The sequence below is a fragment of the Amblyomma mixtum genome, chromosome 1 (assembly GCF_055824585.1).
Source record: "Amblyomma mixtum isolate Tamu chromosome 1, ASM5582458v1, whole genome shotgun sequence".
NCBI classification, from domain to species: Eukaryota; Metazoa; Arthropoda; class Arachnida; order Ixodida; family Ixodidae; genus Amblyomma; species Amblyomma mixtum.
In genome coordinates, this window is record NC_143012.1 from 310,393,439 (window position 1) to 310,413,397 (window position 19,959).

Genomic DNA, 19,959 nt, shown 5'->3' on the forward strand with positions numbered 1-19,959 from the left:
GGAAAAGCTGTTGCTACGGTGGACAAGGTAAAACGGATATACCGTCCCGGTTATGAGGACGTCAAATGACAGTTGATGACAGAAACAGGAGCCATCCAGTAGCGGTTTCCAGGCACGGTGCGAGCGGTTCACTGTTTTGTTTGTCTTTTCACCATTAGAGGCTTATTGTTCTGTTTTTGTCTTTTCACCGTTAGAGGATTGGACTCACAATTAGACAAAGCCACAGCAAGATAAACACGATTGTAGAGGAAACCAGAAAACCCCGACAAGGACCAGGAAAGGCTAAGCCCGGACGAACAATTAACTGTACAAAAGCACAGTTAGCCAAGTTTTGCCCCACGGATTCCTTTTCTAGACCCGTTCGTCCTTCTGACTGGTCCTTGAGAAGTACGCACAAGTTGGCTGAGCACATAATCAGCCAATCTGAAAAGTCATTTCGACCAACCTGCAGGAGAGAGGGAGAGATGTTGCTGCCGAAGTAGCTCAACGGTTCAGCCTCGCACCGGCTCACAAGACGGTTTAGAGTAGATATCGCACGCGGCTTCTCTTAAATGGTATCTGGTGCACGCCAAAACTTCTCACAGCATACCTGAATAGACAACGTAGACCTATACAAAAGTGTGTAAACAAGCGAGAAGCTGCCGGAAAAACTGCGTCGCATTTAAACCCGACAAGAGGCGAGCTAGTAGCTTAACAGCTACACAGAACAATCGTCGCCACTCGTCCGAGTGCAATGAATTCTTTTCTTTGGACCCCGTCGTTGACGCCGCGATAGCATAGAAACCACGATAATATCCGGAACACAATGAAAGCGCTGTGGAAATCCGATGCTCTTTGACATTATAAAGGCAATTATACTGCGGTATCATACAAACGAGAAACATCTGATGAAATGCCGTCTGCAGAGAGCGACGTCAACAGGCTTTGAAAGATATACGAAAGCGTGAACATAGCCTTTAAGCTCGCGACTCCTACCAGGAACACGTTGTGATCAAGCCATTGTTTGCTTACATTGCGTGCGAGTCAATCGCCAAAATCAAAAACAGGAAATATCTTCCTGTCCGCGGACCGGTTTAGCAAAGCAGCGATAATCAATCACACATGCATGCAAAACAATTAAGCCCTGAAGCTAAACAAGAATCTTTCTTAACTACGGGACACCGAATAGGGCCTCTCATAAAGCAGCTGTTACCCGATAAAGTGTTCCTCTTTGTGCTAGTTAGTTTAATTAGTTAAAAGATCACTCATAAATTTCCAAGCTCTGAAACAATAAGGATGGTGCCAACACACCGCCAATATGAAGTGTCAGCATCTGAATAAATAAATAAATAAATAAATAAATAAATAAATAAATAAATAAATAAATGCCCCGGCTGGGACCGAATCCCAGCCGCGGCAGCCGCTTTTCGACCGAGGAAAACTAATAAAAAAAAAAACGCTTCTGAGCCGCGATTTCGGATCACGTTAAAAAACACTAGGCGGTCGAAATTTATTCACAACGATGCACTGCATTAGCCTACAAAGCAGCTTTGACGCGCAAAAATCCGCCAAACAAATGAGAAAAGAAGGCGAAATGTCAAGGAAGTCCGAAAAGATTAAGAATACAGAACCAAGAAAGGTCAGAAGATATGCTGCACGCTGAAGTGCCGCTACATGCATGAAAACTTCGGGCCTTCTTAAGCGCATTTCTAATGAACAAAATGCGAGAGCATTTGGAAGCTGACCCATCACCAAATGTTCGAAAGAACCTCCCCTTCACCCCCCCCCCCCCCCCCCCCCCCCCCCAATTTTGTAAGTAGCTCCCCCGCCCCCCTCCCGGAAATGGAATAATGCGAATTAGTAGGTGGGTTTAGTATAATCAGATATGATAATCCCATGAAATGTGCTCCAACATTCTAGTCGTCAGATTTTCAAATCTGGCGGTGCTGATGACGTCACGACCCTCGACCAATCAAGGAACTTCGTTAGTTACGGAGAGACCGCGCGGTTTTTGTAAGAAAACCTATACGCTATCCCATTAAAAACGTCACGCTTCAAGACGCGCTGACTCACTGGAATGAAAGTACTTAACTTTTCTGGTTTCTTGCGGGAAGGGCTGCGTTTCTGGGTTCGCCACCATCCTAGCTAAATATGTCAGCGTTGAGAAAGATCAAGTTAGCGACATAATGTCTATCTACAACGTGTATCGGCGGCCGAACAAAACCGAACATATATAACGAGCCCGCATCGGGCATTGACCCACAACAGCAATTCTGTCCTCAGACACCGTTACCCAGCGCTCCGCTTAGCTCTGCCGTTATCCCGCACTGGTACTGTCGCCTCACTTTGCACCAACTCTGAAACCCAAGTAATGCGTCCGCAGGAGTCGTCTCAAAAGCTAATGACATGGGTAGGCTGGATATCTGATGGAACGTGGTATACCGACCGTTAAAGTAACGGCAGGCACACTCAAGACTGCTTATGTGTGGGAATGCGAGAGATTGTTTACGCGTAATCGTTGTACACGCATTAAAAGTTCTTTTCTACGAGCTCGTGTTTGCGTATTACGGTTGCACACCATACCGAAAGCATTAGGACCCGCTCGCTGCGCGGCGAAGAGGTTGGCCGAGTTTGCACGTCGTGGACGCAAGACGTAGACGTTTGCTTGTTTGGAACACCCGCACGCACGCACGCACACATACACGTGCGCATGACACCGCCCGAAACGCTGTACGACGAACGGTTGCGTCACAATTTCGACACGAAAGTCTGAGAAGCCATAAAATTGAAGGTGCGTATATCGTCGGTTCGAATCTCTGTCCAAGTTAGCCTCCAACATGATTAGCACATGCAAATCGTATGACAGCACCCGGAACTGTGCACGACAAACGGTTGCGTCACAATTTTGGTACGAATATCGGAAAAACATGGCGCCACTTGAAGGTCGGCCAGTGGCGAGTATACATACACGAACAACATGCATAGGATTGTTTGATGTGGCGGTGCCCGGCTTGCTGAGTGCGTTATACGGTAGCTTGCTGACGTCATCCTACGTTTTTTTGCCATCGCTGGAATTTCTGTACCATACACACACACAGAGGCCGCTGACTTTTCTCGTAATGAGACTAAAAATGATTTGGCACTAATAAAAACAAGCGAATGTGCATCGGTCCCGCTCGACGAAAGTACAGGTCGAAGCACTTCAAAAGAGAACAGATAAAAAAAAAAATGTTAATTGTCTAGTTACACGCCTTGAAACCACACATGGAATATGCGGGACGCTGTAGTGGAGGGCTTCGAAACTTGCGCTGACATTGCATAACACACGGTAAATAAACGGATCGAACCCGCGACCTTCGCATCGGCAGTCAAACGCCAAAGCCACTGACCGCGGCGGGTTGAGACAGCTTCAGACAAGTATTTCGGCATGTGCCACGCGTTTAAAGTCAATTATTTCTCAAGTATGAGCAAAAACACACTTGTTTTTGTTTGCATGAGTAGTTTTCCTCAAGTTATAAGTGGCAACTCTCCGAGAAATGTTCGATGAAGGAACACATTGCGTAACATTTAATGGTTACAGCGATCAGCATTTGCTGTCCACTCCCGCTAATGCGAATCTGACGAAGCATGGATACAAGTTCGCTCTCAAAGAACAATTTGTTCTAACTTCTTAGTACCCCTGTTAGACGGGTAGTGTAAACAGCAGTCACGAGAAAGCGCGGTTAAACGGAACCAGTGTCGACGCGCCGCCCAGCTTTACTCTTATGTGCGAAATGGGATTACAACTGTCCCGACTGCCCATTTCCTTTTTTAAGAGGTGGAGAAGGGATTAAATTGATTTCTTGCTTTGCTCTCCATGTAATTGCCAGTTTGATTTTACAATATTTTTCGCGTCGCGCATTGCCTTGATTTCGTGTTATCACTGTACTTCATGTTTTTTTTTTTAGATTTAGCGATTTTATTCTTTTCAGTCATTTCTTTTTTCGCTTGTATTGGATTTTTGTTTAGTTATTTTTTATCGTATTTCGTGAACTTCTTATATTGTTAGCTGGATATTATGATTGCATCTCAGTTCACGTGTAAGCCAGGTGACTCGTTGCCAACACTAGTCAATGGCTACGGATGCAAGCGGTGGTTGAAATTATTTGCATGACATTATTCAATAAACTGCACTGAAAAGCTGAAAAAAAAAAAAAAGCTTGGCTAAAGTATGCCACTAGCTTTAGAGTGGTACATCGAGATTAAAAATTAAATTTGAATTCTTTCAGTTAGAACCGCAAGTTACTACACACTCAGTAGACATGCAATGATCAAACAATTGGGGCGCGCGCATCTAAGGTCGTGCAGTGTCAAAATCAGAGAGAGCGACGAAAGAAATCAGACGAGTAGAAAGTATGCGTGACAAAACCAACATGATGACACGCTTGAATGAAAATATTACAACACTTTTCTTTTTCTCGTTTTGACGAATGAAAGCAGCGGCTTGAAGAATTTAAAAAAAAAATTCGTAACTTTCAAATTCTTCAATTTTCGCTAGTACAAAAACCCATAACTAGACTTTCACTTGCATTAGTAACAAGGGCTTAACCTTTTTTCCTTAAACTATAAGAAATTTATTCCGCTTTGGTGCGACGTATGGCTACATATTGAGGGCATTTCTGCGTTCAATGCGTACTAGTTCAGAAAAGCGAAGTGGCGCGTGAGATAAGGTACCCCCTTCTCGAGATACATTCTCAACGGACCGCGGCACGATTTCTTTTCAAAACTTTTATACTTATTCAGGAAAATATGGAAAAATAAAAGCGGGAAAGAAGTGCACTGCCGAATACTGCCTTACTACAGCACGCGACTGCCGAATCCCGCCCAACCGTCGGCTCAACAGAGCGAAACTTTCCAGCTGCAGCCTCGCTCGCGTACTGCATACGTCACAGCCACGAGCGCGCGCCGGAATTCGGCCCAGAATCGGCACTCGGGCGCAGCTAGCCTTGTGCACTGCGACCGTTTCCAGCTGGGTACAGACAACGCACCCGGCACGGACTCGCGTTCTCGCAACGGCACGCCGCTAGTCCGATAAGGGAACGCAAGGACGGCGACAGCGCGCTAGTGGTAAGGACGACACAAACCGTTGCGGAACACACAGTCAGGCTCCGGATGACTGCAGCATGCATCATCGCTCGACAAAGTCAAAACAAGCGCAGCCCGAAACAAGAGCCCGCGGGCGTCACGCAAAAACTGGTCCGAGACCACCTGCAAAATAACCGCTCTGTACAGTCACTCACTTGAAGGTAGCGACGGAAAGTACTTTCCTGTCGCTCACAGATGCGGTAGTTCGACACCACTGCGAGCTCGGAAGTACAAAAATCACTGTAGTATCGAGATTCATTCCGCCGCTACGTTGCTACTTCCCTTTGTTTTTCCGCAAACAGGTAACGCAAGTGATAAAACTGGTAGCCGTGTTTGCAGCCGTGATGCAAAGCCGGAACTTTCAGTAAACGGCCGGCTAGCCCGCTGGTAAACTTCTACCGCCTAGGCATTCTTCAACACGTTTCGCGAATAAAACAGTAACACGATGTGCACCCACGATCGACGCGGTTAGCGAGTGGTTGTTAGAAGCGGGGCCCAACTTGGGGCATAAACCTGAAGTGTGCGCCCAGAGAGTAACAGCGGCGGTTTTTAGCCGGCGCGCCTATATTGCGCAACAGGCTGCCAGCAGGAAAGGAAATAAACAGAAAAAAAAAACTTCGGAGGAGTACTCGCTTTCCCTGCTCCCCGCGGGACAGCCGGTTCCGGCAGTCAGCCCGCAAAGCAGCTTTACGGTTTGCATTGCAGATTGACAATCTTTGCCGCAGGACTCGAAACAAATCTGAGCGACGATAACAAGTGGTTTACGAACCAAACGGCGTGAGAGAGGTAGGCAGCAAGTGATCACCAACTTACCAAAAGCTCCGCAGCCAAAGTTGCTTAAGTGAACTCGAAACTGTTATATCCAAGACGACTTCGAGAGGCTATACGGCGAGTGCATCCCTCTGTTCGACGAGTCGCGGGAGCAGTCATTGAAGCGAAGAAGCTGAAGGCGAAATCAACACAACACGGTCGTTGCCTTGACTGTCAGAGAACATCCCGGACAGCAGCCGTCGCTGTTACGACGAAAACAGCGGTGCATCGTATTGCTCGCTTCGGTGACACAGGTAACCACCACTTCCAGGTTAATCCGTGGCTCCGGCAGCGCTGGTCAATGTTGGTGACGCTGGACGGCTCCAGCACCGCCGTTTTTCCCGCCGATACGCGCACGTACCCGGAGAGAAACGTTGCGGCGTCCGGCACACGCACTCGCAACCTGCGCAAAGCTGCGCACGAGCGCCACTCCGCACTGCTGTCGCTGCTGCTGCTGCGCCCGCTGTGCCCGTAAGCAGAGGCACCGCCGTAAAAAAATAGAGGCGCGTATGAAAATGATAGGAGCCAACAGGCGAGTAAACGCGAAGTCGCTGAGCACCTGACGTCAGAAACTTCCGCCGGAGTTTGCGTCACAATGTTTGTGCTTGCGTTTTTGATGCCGCAAAAAAAAAGAAGAAAACAAAATTTTGTCTCACTTTATTTAAAAGTTATAAAATAAATAAGCAATAAACGTGCGTTTATTAAAGTTATTGTAGTTTTAGCAATAATAATGCGTAAAAGATTATTTATTTTTTTCGTTTAAATGGCAGTGGCAGTTGCATCAACATCAACTTTGACGGCGAAATAGTTTGAGTTGAGCAGGTCACGGTAAAATAAAGGGCTGTGCTTGTAGTGCGGTGGTTTCGCTGATGAGACAGAGCCAGAATTTCTTTCGTTTTTCTCATCGTAATGGTCTAGAGCTGCCACGCTGAACCTAGGGTCGGCATCTATCTGTGACAACGGTTCTCGGCTAACTTCACTCGCCGTTGGTAAAAGACATGTCCGATTACAGTTTAGTACGTCGCGGGAAACTTGTGTTGAAAGGCCGTACTACGAAGTGAGTTCGTTAAAATTCGGTCAGCCTTTGTAATCTGGGCATCTTGCGCCAGAATGTAAGTAGGCACGCTAATCCTTTAACTGGACTTCTTGCAGGAAGCATAAAAGCAAAAGCAAGGCGAAACAGAGTTCCAGTAGCACCAACGAGAGATTGGAAAGCGAGGACACCGTCAGCCACGGTAATGCTTCACTTGCTTCTTTTTATTGATCTGTTTATTTTTGCATCATAACGATATGCTCTTCCCCTCTATCGCAGGAGGCTGGTGGGAGCTGAAAGTGTTCGACGAGTACACGGGGCCAATAGCCATTGAATTCGCCCCGCACTGCTATGTATCGTCCCGAGATGACGGCTTGTTTGTACTTGGCGGTCCTCACCCTCCGGGTAAGAACCAGTCTTAAGACATCACAAAAGGCGCCAGTGTGCTGTGCGATGTCAGTGCACGTTAAAGACCCCCATTTGGTCGAAATTATTTATTGCGGAGCCCTCCACTGCAGCACCTCTTTCTCACATTCTTTAAACTTCCACCTTCCCTTGCTGCGCGGTTCAGCTGTCCACCGAGAAGTGAGACAGTTACTGCGCCTTTTCTTTCCTCTCCTCAAGACCAATTTTTTCAATAATTTTGCTGCCTTTGTCGCATTTGTAAAATATCTCTTTCATCGTTCTCTCGATATTTTTCGACTTTAGGGCTTGCGGGGATCGTAGCTAGCTGTGTTGGGTACCTTTGTACTGGTGTGGAATTGCAGGTCGAAACATAAACAGATTAGATATGGAAAGCCGTCAGCGCCGTGTAGCTTACCTTTCATTTCATTTTTCGTCCCAGGAGAGGGCCCATTCCCCGAGGAGATCCTTACAGCTGTGAAGCTCTCGGACACTAAGCTAGCCCTGAAATCTGGCTATGGCAAATACCTCTCTGTCCAGCCAGATGGTGTAGTTATTGGGCGATCGGATGCGATTGGACCACTTGAACAATGGGAACCTGTGTTCCAAGATGTAAGTCCTGCCCACCAATGTACTTTTTTTTTGGCGTGGCTCTGCACAGACATGACATGCACTTCTTTTTTGTTCCAGGGAAAAGTGGCACTCTTAGCCAGCAATAACTGCTTTCTCACGGTGCATGATGGCACAGACGTCAAGGCCGATTGTCCAAAAGCTGGTAGCAACGAAATGATCAAGGTAAGCAAGGATTGCAGTCTTGAGCAATTTGCTTTCACTGGATGCATGCAAATCTTACAACTTAAAACATAGCAGTGTTGTCAACATCCACTTCAAATTGAAATCAGCTTTTCAAAAGTTTCAAGCTGTTCAGCAGCAAAACAACTGCTTTCTTTTAAATGCTCCCATTTAGGCAGCTCGTTGCAAAGCTGAGTCAGGGCAAAGAAAGGCAAGGGACACAAGGTTAATATGCAGAAATTATCAGAGTCAGTATCAGTGCCTATCTCTGAGGTGATTTATGGAAACCTGGCAAAAATATATTTCTGGCTGTCCCTCAGACTTCATAATGCTTTCATGTACACATGACAGGAACATAACACTTGTTGAAAGAGGAGGAAACGCTGCTTGCCAATTGCTGTGAGCACTCAGATGGACTGGAGGTAAAAATTGAGCGGGGCACTTTGTTGACCTAAAGTGCGGTGAGGCAAAAGCCTTTAAGCGCGGTGTTGCTGCTTGTGTCAGTGATGTGTGGTTAAGATGTTAAACTTGGAGTGGAACGTGGCAGTGTCTTGCAACACTGACAGGGAGTCCACAGAACGCCATCGCCGTTCAGCTCTACGCCTTGCTCGTCAGTAAATTGGCTTTTGAGGAAAGGAAATGTATCTGTCTCAGTGGACACTGGACCTCCCCTTAACGGGAATGAAGACACCATATTCACTAGACGTGCCTTTGTTCATTCCAAACAATCTAGCTGGCATAGCTCGTCTCGCACTCTGGAGACCCTGGTTCGATTCCCCAACTCGCAGAATTTCCTCCTGTTTTATTTATCTGGTTCGACTAGAAAGGTTAATTAGGCTATATGGTTAAGCAATTAACTAAACTCACTCCCACTTACTTGAAGCATCACTAAACCATCCCTTTAATTGGTTGCATAGTTACTAGCCAAATTACAATTGGCCCCGTTTGAAATTCGCGCACTGTGACGTCACGACCATTTCGACCAATTGAAAAGCATGACGTTTCTGTCGACAACTCTGCTTACAACGATGAGGCATTAAAGGCTTCCGCCTTAATATACTCGCAGCACTTGAGTGACATGTACTTGCAGGTTAATTAATCTGCAGACAGATGCAAGATTTATAACTCTGGTCAGACGATGTGTTAGGGTATTTCCTTGTAATCCACAATGATTTTATACAGAAAAAGTTCTGTTCCTAGGAGCCACGCTTTCAGAGTTGGTTTTCCACAAATACAGGTGCGTGCTGTGGCAAAGGCAGACACTTCAAAGGAGAAAGATGTTCCCGATGAAGAAAAAGGATCTTTGGGCGATTGCGAAGTCAACTATGTGTAAGTATAGATCTACAGTGTAGAAGCTCGTGACATGGTATGCACTTTGAGACATGCGAAAGTTTGCAATATAACCAGTGCCTTACTGTTCGGATTTTTTTGTCCTTGCTGCACACTATGAGACACTAAAAAAAAGGGAAAAGAAAACCTGAAAGCTCTCCAGCTTCTTGATTTCTGCCACATTGTTGAAAAATTGGCTGTCAGTTTTAACAACCATAAACATGGACATTTAATGGCAGAGGTCAAGATTGCACGTTTACATCTGTGAGCTATTTTGTGGGCTCTGAAGAAGGCTACTGGAATCAGGTGGAGTTTATTGTGTGTTCAGACAACTTGGCATAAGAGTATTTCAGCCAGCTGAACAATATATGAAACAGACTTTGTGCTCGGCAGCAGAATGCTATTGCTACCACACAGATTCCATTCAGACTTGCAAGGAGGACGGAAGGCCAGAACAGCCGCAAGAGAATATCCGTCCAAGTAGTCTCATAAGCTGCCGATGAAGTGCAAGAACAGCACTGTGGACTAGTGCCTTGCTAAAAACCAATCTACCTATACCCGAAATGCCCTTCAGAGTTTTGAATGGTACTTCGCTTGTTTGATGTTGTGAAGCGATACACAGCGAGCACTCCGCAGGCAGGGAGACATTCATGGACCGCAGAAGGCTTGAAGTGAAGGCTTTACGATGCACACATTTACTGATGGTATGTTCAATGTATGTCTTGCTCTTATAGGAAGAAGTTCCAAAGCTTTCAAGACAGAAAACTTAGAGTCAGCCAGCAAGACAGAAAAGATCTGAAGAAGGCCCGGATGGAAGGAAACCTTCATGAAGCCTTGTTGGATAGGAGGTCCAAAATGAAATCTGACAAGTTTTGTAAATAACTTGAAAACATGATACTGTGTATATTGTGCACGTCTACGGTATTCATGCTGTAGTGGTTTACCACCAACAGAGAAAAAAAAAGGCCACAGAGCTAGCCAGTGCACCGGGTAATATGTACTTGCACGTTCAAATGTTTATTCCTTTGAAAGTTCAGTTTCAATACAGCATACTGTTTTGTTTGTCTGGAAGAGCAGCACCTGTCAAAGTGAACTACACCAACATAAGGTATTATACTTCACGCAAATTCTTATAAAGTTCGGTCAACGGAATGTGTTCCTTTCAGAGTTTGCTTGTAGGGCCTTGCTATAGTAATTGCTAAATGGAGGAGCACTTTGCAATCCACCACAAGGATGCCTGCTCGCTCAGGAAAACACCCTGCTACATGCATGGCTAGCTGCAGGATGCAAGGTCACTCTTCCAAGGTACCTGTACGCTGCTCTGCCCCATACAAAAAGCACACTCCATGCGCGCACGCACACACTCTATAAAAAGAAGTGTCCCCCCCCCATCCCAGCAGAGGCTTGCATGGCAGAATGCATCACCAACCAGGAACGCCTTTTAAGGTACAGTGGCAGACAAGAGGGCACAGCACACCGGCATTTAAAGCACATGATATGCCACACTTGTTGACTATCTGCTGTGAAGCGGCATTCACCAACTAGAGGGGTTGCGGAGAGGTCCTGAGCTTTTTGCAACCACGCAACATTGGAAGAAAAAAAAAAGTGCCTACACAGAGGGAAGTGGAGACGAGATTTCGTTGTGGGTTCACACGGGAGCTAAGGATGTGTCTTTTACTGAAGCAGGCAAGCATGCAGATTACGGAAGCCACCTCTCAGTTGGCACTGCATTTGGCCACAATGGCAACAAAATTGCTAGAGGAATCCACTTTCACAAGAAACGCCGTGCAAGCCTTGTGCTCCACTCAGACTTAAATAAATAAACAAGAATTGCCGCAGCAGAGACAAAAACAACCCAGTTGCAAACTTTAGTAAACTGACTCAATTAAATGCACTTCAGCTTTGTCTCAATTCAAAACTCGGCTAACCTGCAAAGGAAAAAAATGGCGCAGTCTATGCATAGATGCCAAAAATGCACGAAGCAATAACAAAAAGGAACGCAGCACAAAGAATTTGCAGGTGTCCAGCACAGAGGTAGTGTGTATGGTTCCTAACTAAAAAAAAAGCAGTTGGGCATGACAAGAGGGTGCCAAGAGTCGACGCAATTCTTTAAAACAATTTTTGGCCCTCTTGAAATGGGATGCTGGAATCTTTCAGCAAAGAGTGGGAGTGCAGAAGGAAGGAAAGGAGGGAGGGGTGGGAAGGAAGGTGGCAAAGGAGGAGGAGGAGCAAATGCCCCAAAGCCGAGTCCTAGGGGGTTTTTAAAAGGAGTTCACAGGGAGAAGGATGAGGAGGCGGATGGCTCCCCTCAGCTGCACGGGGCAGCACTGAACGAGGGAAGGCTGCTGTCCTCCAGAGACTGGGAGGCTCGATGTAGGTGCGGGTACCTGGCACGCAGCCATTCCACAAACTCGTCCAGCAGCACTGGCCCTGCACCACAGGCAACGGAGACTGTCACCGCATGCATGAACGTGCTCACAACAGCAACTGCAAAGCCGGTGCCAAACTTGTGCAGAGCACTCTAGCAGCGCACAGCCCCACAAACAAAGCAACGTCTTTCCACAGCTACAACACTCTGGAAACGATGCTAGCATGAAGGTAGAGCCACATAGATACACGAGTTAAATAGGCATGAACAGGTCACCGGGAAAACCATCAGCTAAAGTCTTAGTTACATTTTTGTCTCTTCCACACTGTTGAAGCATAAATTTGGCACCGGCTCTACAGCTAGCTGAACCGCAATGATCTGGTTCAAACTGCACAAGCCAAATCAAAAGGGTGTGGCTCCAATAATGGCAGCAATAAACTACACTTCAGGAATATGGGGCCAAGTACTGTTTTGAATGCACACAGAAAGGTGGTGTGGCAGAATACCAGTTTGTTTGCAGCTGCCGGCAAGTTGAGTTCCAGCATGCTACACTCGCTGTGGCAGTAATGGCAAGCATGCCAGCATCAAGGGTTCCCCAATAATGCCTAACTGTCAAACATGAGTAAATAAGGCAAGGCTGCACCAAAAACCAACTGCTTGTCAAGATCTCAACAAAATTGTAATCTTTGACAAACAACGCACAGCCTGTAAGAAAAAATTGGCGGGGGCTTAGCTTTGGTTAAGCCTGGTAGGTTGCGAAAGCAAAAGCGCAGCGCCTCCAACTGAAGGAACGCAGTGCGCCGCGTCTACAGGTCACGCATGGCTACCGCCCGCTGCTGTGCGACAACTGAGAGCGTCTTGGAATGCAGTGCGCCGCGTCTACAGGTCACATGCGGCTACCGGCCGCCGCCGCACGACGGCTGAAAGCGTCTTGGAACGCAGTGCGCCGCGTCTACAGGTCACGCGCGGCTACCGGCTGCCGCTGCGCGACGACTTAAAGCGTCTTCGGCAATTTTTTTTACATTTTGTTTTTGATGTTGCGACTGAGAGAAAGAAAACATACTCTACAGCTTGTATGACGTCACAGCGGCAGTAGCGCCACAGGTATGCAGCGCAGCAAACACACACCATAACTGCAGCCGGGCTCTCTGAAGGAGCGAGTTGGTCGCCCATATTCACTCCGCTAAAGGTCAAACGTAAGTACGGCCGGGTCATGCGAAGGCTTGAAAGTGCGAGTAGTAACTGCTTTCGCAATAAAAAAGTAAAGAGCCCACCAATGAATTTTTGGAAGTTGGCACCAGGCCTTGTAATGAATCTTCTGTAAAAAGCACAACATGTGCCAAGCCATGCAACTCAACGACTGATCCAGGTACATACGCAAACAATGGAATGTGAACATTGCACTGCTTGTGTCACCAGCCAAATACACGTCTGCAAGTGCTACACGGTGTCGCATTCACACTCAACACGAGCTACACTGCTTTCCTCACTGTATGCACATCTTAAAATGCAATAAGTATTCATTTAAAACTGCTAGCAAAGTAACACATCTCATGATGTGCTCCTTGATGTTACATGATGGCTGAGTTGAAAATGACACACGCAACCGTTCCCAGACTTTCTGAAATGTTGTGAGACATTTGTCTTTTCAGCCAGAGACCGGCATGTCAAGAAAAACTCACAGGCTCCATCCTCGTCGTAGTTGGACAGGTCAGGCTTAATGGTGCGACTAAACTCCAGTACATTACACCACTGGTCCTTGTTTATCACTCTGTACTTGGACTGCTGCAATGGTGGAAACATGGGAAACTGTCAGCCCGCAATGTGAGCGATTCAACACATCCCGGAGAACTGGGGATGAGGGCCTCTTACCTCAAGAAACTGGTGGAATGAAGCACACAGCGGCCAGTGCTTGCCAAGAAGCAACTGCAGCATCGCTTTTGCTGTGGCCATATCCATGCTGCGCTGGTCCTTGTCCTGAAAGGAAGCGGATGCAGAGGCAGCAGCCACTGTCAGCACATCTGGCCACTCTGAGTGCTAGCATTAAGAATATCCCCTTGAGGCCGGTTCCAACCATGCTGCAAGCAAAATCTCTCCAGGCATATAATGAGCTCACAAATTTTTTGATGCAAAGACCTCAGAAAAATGCTAACCTTTGTTGCGGTTAAGGGGGGACATGGGTCTTAAATCATTTTTTTTTTATTTACAGACCAAATGCAATGAAACTGCACAGACTTATTCAGTTTTTCTGCTGATTTCAAATATGCAATTTGTTTATTTCTAGGCCAATTGGTTCCTGAGATATTATTATATATCATGTCATTGTCTGCTCAAACAATAGAAAAAAATGGGCCACCAGAAATTTAATTTTAATATGTTGGTAGATACAACAATGTGTGAGGAATGCAACGCTGGAAGCAGTTTTCAGTTTTTTGTCCGTGTGGACAAATGGGCTCAAAGTTAGTTTCATGTGTGTCATGTGTTTTCTGGCACTGTATGTCTGGTTAACTCACTTGAAAACTAACTATTAAGCCCATTTGACGACACGGACAAAAAACTGAAAACTGCTTCCAGCGTTGCATTCCTCACACATTGTAGTATCTACCCACATATTAAAATTAAATTTCTGGTGGCCCATTTTTTTTCTATTGTTTGAGCAGACAATGGCATGATATATATTAATATTGCAGGAACTAATTGGCCTAGAAATAAACAATTTGCATATTTGAAATCAGCAGAAAAAACTGAATAACTCTGTGCAGTTTCATTGTATTTGGTCTGTAAATAAAAAAACAATGTTCTAAGACCCATGTCCCCCCTTAACTAAGACTAACTTACAAATGTCTCACAGCGGCTCGATGACTGTTACCATCAAGGCAGATGCCAAAACCTACAGTCCCGCGTCTCTGAGTCAATTCACTGTGGTATTAGCGGTAAACCAACATAACCCAATAATGCTCCGTATGAGTGGCTGTTCTTGATGCCCGCTAACATGCCTTTGTGCACTATTTATTTCAACCTCGCAGAAAGTGGCTTTTGAAAGATGCAGCAAAAATGCAAGGGACATGACAGGCGGTAGCGCAAAGCCTGCTACAAACACTGCAGACCTCAATGTGTTTGCACAGCAGCATGTGCAGGAAACCTCACACAGTGAAGACAGTTAATGATGCCAGCATAAACCAACAGTTGCCAAAGCACTTTTCACAGCCTTGCTTTGGCTGTGATTGCTAACAAGGTCTAAGCACTCTAGCATTTTGTTAGCAAAGGTCATTACATATCAGGTAAACGCAATACACACAACTCACTGCCACAAGATGACAATGCCAGTTGAGTGCACCTGCACCTAAGCTTGGCTCATTAATAATGACTGCATGCTCCTTGAAAATGAAGACTTAATTACCCAGATAAAGGCCCTTGCAAATTTTACTCAAAAACCCCCGTGTACAGAACAAGACCCATACCTAAGTTTTAGCCCATTCGGTGTCACTTATATGTACTGTTGCATGCAAAATTGGCCAGTGCAGAGTTGGGACTCATTTGTAGATGCTTCACACAAGTGAAAGCCATTTTGAACATGCAGCTGTTAAACCAGTTCACAATAGAGTGTCAAGTATGCGGAAAAAGTCTATATCACTAACATTGGTGGTGGATCGGAAAAAGTGGGTTTCATTGGGCACTGAACATTGTTGGGGTGCTTTGGGACATAGCCCATGCTTCACACAGCAGATATGCAGCTTTATTGATGTTTCTTGAAGTTCAGATGTAAAACTGCTGTAAATCGCCTCTGATTTTTACATCTACAGAAGAGAGTTCAGGCCAGGGCGAGAGGGGGAGGGTTGAACACAGATGGTGACATCACGCACACATATGCAGCTGGGCAACACTGTTTCACTGAGCACACTTCCGCGTTTGGTGTTTTACTTGGCCCAGAATGACTTGCTTCATGTAAGAAAACAAAAGTTCTGTTCAGTTCTTGAAGCACCGTTCTTTTTTTTTTTCGCTGATTAATGTTAAGGCCCTTATCATTCGCAAGTCCAAGAGGTATTGCAAAACACCATACACAGGTGGCTTGCTCCTAATATAAGTCATTCACTAAAGCAAGATGTCATGCCAAACAAAAAAAAGTTTTGGTCTAACATTCCAGCCTTGTGGAACAAAAACTGTTCTGAAATGAATGCCAGAATAAATACTGTAATGCTTGCAATAAAGCTGAGTTAAGCTACGGCCACTGCACTCTCTCTGAATTTGTTTAAAGCTGCTGCTGACATAGCTGGGTGTTTAAAGTTACTTAGAAGGTTTATCCAATGTGCTGGAGAAGAAAAATATACTGGAAGCCAATAAGCAATGCGTTAGCATAGGGTTAGTTTGCTTGCCAGTTTAGAGACATCCAACAGCAGGTAAACATGCATAATTATGCATTACTGTACAATGCAGGAGATAACCAGACCCTAACTGAAAAAGGAAGCAGCCCGTGTTTTGACATGGTTTCCAATTTTTGCAAAAGCCCCAAAATACAACCCATTGCCATGGATTAGCATAACTTTATCTCAACCAATGCATAGGTATCCTTTTCAAATAATGGCTGGTTGACGTGTAGTGCAGTCTTCAAATGCCCGCAACAGATTTGGGGACCAAATTAAAATGATATTCAATGCCTGCTGGCACTAACTAGTGCTGTTGTCCACAAATCCAAGAACTTCCATGGGGCTGTTCCAGTGAGGAATAAAAATTGAATCTATGTGTTGGGTGCCTACATGAATTGTTCCCGCCTGCATCAGCTGGCTACAGCTCTTCTACAAAAGTTTGGGAGATGAAGGCTAGCCCTGTTTGCATGATAGCAGTGGTTCGCCATGAGCAACGTTAATTATTTCAGAAAATTTGAAGAGTAGGTTTCCTAAATTCATTCATAAAAGTGATAGCGCTTCAATTCAACGATGTTTTGAGTGTCCACTTACGCTCCAGCAGTCTCCAGTACCAGATTTTTAAATTTTTTTCTTGAGCCCCATGATGAGCAAGGTAGATACAGTAATCCCTCGTTAACTCGAACTCTTATTATCTCGAAATATCGGTTAAGTCGAAAATTTTTTACGCCGCGCTTTCACCCCCCATACGTGCTATGTATTTGCTACCCTTTATCTCGAAGTATTTTTCGGGCGTAGTACGGATATCTCGAAATTTTGACCGGGAGGATTGAAGGCAAAGGCCAATTCCGAAAGGTGAAACGGGCTCCGAGCGAGCGCTTGGTTCCTGCTAAGTGCCGAACGCGGTAACAATCGAAGTGTGAATACAAAATTCCCGCGGACGCAGCGGTTTTCCATCAACCACGTCAAGCAACATTGGGAGAAGTCACATGCGCGCCGCTTGCACGCGAGGTAAGCCTCGTGGGCTTATCGGGCGATCTCTCCAGTCCGCTGCCCTTCGCGTGTGTGTGCGCAAGCGCTCGAGCGGTTCTGTTTCGTCGAGCTGCGCGTCAACTTCGATTTTTGCTGCGTGTGTGTTTGTGTGTGGTGTGCGCAACGGACGACGATGTCTCGCCCGAAGCAGTGCAAATCCCTGACGCTGGAGAAAAAAGTCGCCTTAATCAAGGAAGTGGACAAAGCAGTTAAATCCAAAACAAGCATCGCCAAAGAATTCGGCATTCCTTTGTCGACGCTATCGACAGTACTGAAGAACAGGCAGAAGGTCCTGGATGGCTTCGAGCAAAGCTTCTCTAGCAAGCGGAAACAGATTCGGGCCTCGAAATTCCCGGACGTCGAAGCAGCACTCATGTTGTGGCTTCAGAATGTGAGGGCAGCCAATCTTCCCGTGACGACCCAAATGATGATGGAGAAGGCAGACGCTCTGGCATTGCAGATGGGCCACACAGACTTCAGCTGCAGCAATGGCTGGTTTGAACGATTTAAGCAGAGAAATAACGTGGCCTCGAAGCCTATCCACGGCGAAAGCGGGGCCGTCGACGAAGGAGCTGCAGACACCTGGCGCAACCACCGCCTCGCCGAGCTGCAAAAGCCTTACGCGGACAAAGACATATTCAACCTCGACGAAGCAGCCCTCTTTTATAAGATGCTGCCTAGCCGCACATACACGCCCAAGGGAGAAGCGTGCTCAGGCGCTAAGCAGCGCAAGGACAGAGTTACTATTACTTTTCGGAGCCAACGCCACCGGTGATGAAAAGCTGCCGCTGCTCGTTATCGGTAAGTCGCTCAACCCGAGGTGCTTTAGAAATGCACGGCTCCCGAGAGATTTGACCTACCGCGCGAACAAAACCGCGTGGATGACGGCAGCGCTTTTTGAAGAGTATGTCCGGGCTCTTGACCGCAAAATGGCGAAGGACGGTCGGAAAGTGTTGTTCGTCGTGGACAACTGTCCCGGTCACGGGAAAATTGACAACTTGGAGGCAGTCGCGCTGGAGTTCCTGCCGGCCAATATGACGTCCGTGCTCCAGCCAATGGACCAAGGAATCATCGAGACTGCTCGCAAGTACTATAGGAAGAGCCTGCTGCACCGAATTTTGTGTTCTTACGACAGCGGTAAGAATTACGAGATAGATTTGCTGGGTGCAGTCCACCTCATCGCTGAAGCCTGGCGTCAAGTCCGTGCATTGACAATTGCGAATTGTTTCAAGCACGCAGGATTTTCTCGGGCCGAGATATCGCTCGAACCAGACACTGACGAGTTCAGTGGTTGCGATGAACTTTGCGACGAAGTTCGCAAGGCAACTGGCTGCGCCAGTGATGACGAAGATGGCGATGTCACATTTGAAGAATACGCTCTATACGAGCTAGACGTGCCCGTCACCGGAATGCTGTCCGACGCCGATATCATTGAAATGGCAGTGAACGACGGAGATGATCACATTGACGAAGAAGAGCCTCGGGAGGTGCCGACAGCTGCTGAAACGAGGAATATGCTCCGCTTGCTCCGCAACAAAGTTGAGTGCAGCGGCGGCGACGAACGGCTCATGCGGTGCATTCGCCAGCTCGAAGACTCTTTTCTCGGGCCAAATGCGAATGCGAAGCAGGCAAGCATCACGAAGTTCTTCTTTCCAAAATAAAAAAATTCAGTTCTTTCTCCGAATTCTTTTGCGTTTATTACAAACGCTCCCATTGTGCATTGGAGCGTTTGTCAGCAGTACTGGTTGTTACGGGCTTCCTCAGTGACCCGGGCACGGATATTTTCGGCATTTTGCTTAACTCGAAACTCCGCTTATCTCGAAAATTTTCCCGGATTTTACAACTTCGAGTTAACGAGGGTTTACTGTACGACAGCAAACAAACTACAAATTTGTTCTCAAGATTCAATGATGCCACAGGAACTCAGAGCAGATCAATTCTGAGCGATGGACTGTTTCAAAGGGTTCTTCCATACCACCACAGACAATGCACACAACAATGCAGCCCACCCAAAACCGCTGCCGTCCTCGTTCCCCGTCCCAGCTTGCATGGCAGAACCACGCATCTCGTCATTCTCAGTTGGAAGCGCAGCATACGTCCTGTCGTACTTGTGTCTATTTCGTCCCAGTTTTTTTCGTCCTGCTACGTTTTTTCAAGATGTCTCAAAACCAAGAGGGCTAAAAAATTGGCACCTAGACTGCAGACTACATGCATGTAACCACATCGGTTTCAACAATCATCTTCAGCAGCGCAGATGGCACTACAAGCCATGCACTGCAGCATTCCTTTAATGTGCTTTGTGCACACTTGAAAGGGGAAGTGACGGTTTCAGATGGCCACCATGCCCTTAGAGCCGAACCCTTTCCACCTGCTTTTCACTCCCTCGCAATACCTCCCAATGATCACGAGAAAAACGACGAAGAGCCCGGCAACATAAGTTCGATAGAGACGAACTAAACCAACATAAAATTAAATTCAGCGAATCCTGCACTCTGGGACTAGCGCCACAAGCATGATACTTGTGTAAAAAAAAAAAACGGACTTCACTCCTTTTGAAACATTCATCAGAAACAAGCATTAGTTCCATAGGAAACCTGGCAGTGCATCCTATGGGTACAAATAAGACAATGTTTGAAGTCCAAAAAATGTGCACTAGCTTTGGTCACTTTGGCCTGGCCAGAAAACAAGCACATACTGGCGATTATGGTTCACTTGTACAGCATGCAGCA

General features: G+C 46.4%; 3 protein-coding genes across 5 annotated transcripts in view; 1 reads left to right on the forward strand and 2 right to left on the reverse strand.

The window, feature by feature from the left end:
- Positions 1 to 6,460, reverse strand: part of LOC149372411 (phospholipid-transporting ATPase VA-like) — a 122,006-nt gene extending 115,546 nt beyond the window's left edge. The window contains exon 1 of one of the 2 annotated variants that reach the window (XM_089566880.1): positions 5,917 to 6,460. The gene's annotated coding sequence lies outside the window, so the exon portion shown is untranslated. The remainder of the gene's footprint in view (positions 1 to 5,916) is intronic. The other variant, XM_089566878.1, reaches the window with a different exon arrangement.
- A 275-nt stretch (positions 6,461 to 6,735) lies between these two features.
- Positions 6,736 to 10,850, forward strand: FRG1 (FSHD region gene 1). Its single transcript, XM_089566891.1, has 7 exons — positions 6,736 to 6,970; positions 7,066 to 7,148; positions 7,226 to 7,351; positions 7,791 to 7,960; positions 8,039 to 8,143; positions 9,378 to 9,469; positions 10,204 to 10,850. Exons 1-7 carry the CDS (start codon positions 6,912 to 6,914, stop codon positions 10,349 to 10,351), a joined length of 783 nt encoding a protein of 260 aa, XP_089423017.1. The 5' UTR covers positions 6,736 to 6,911; the 3' UTR covers positions 10,352 to 10,850.
- SCCRO4 (DCN1-like protein SCCRO4) overlaps positions 10,445 to 19,959 on the reverse strand; it is a 31,274-nt gene continuing 21,759 nt past the window's right edge. For both annotated transcript variants that reach the window (XM_089566890.1, XM_089566889.1), the window contains 3 exons: positions 13,710 to 13,814; positions 13,520 to 13,622; positions 10,445 to 11,899 (listed from right to left, as the gene is read on the reverse strand). In XM_089566890.1, the coding sequence (XP_089423016.1) occupies positions 11,778 to 11,899; positions 13,520 to 13,622; positions 13,710 to 13,814 (330 nt within the window). In that variant the 3' untranslated portion in view covers positions 10,445 to 11,777. The remainder of the gene's footprint in view (positions 11,900 to 13,519; positions 13,623 to 13,709; positions 13,815 to 19,959) is intronic.

Bases quoted from the DNA above. Each gene is read 5' to 3' on its own strand.
- FRG1 (XM_089566891.1), top strand. From the start codon at position 6,912: ATGTCCGATTACAGTTTAGTACGTCGCGGGAAACTTGTGTTGAAAGGC. The intron at 7,961-8,038 runs GTAAGTCCTGCC...TTTTTGTTCCAG, and splicing joins GGGAACCTGTGTTCCAAGAT to GGAAAAGTGGCACTCTTAGC. The intron at 8,144-9,377 runs GTAAGCAAGGAT...CCACAAATACAG, and splicing joins GTAGCAACGAAATGATCAAG to GTGCGTGCTGTGGCAAAGGC.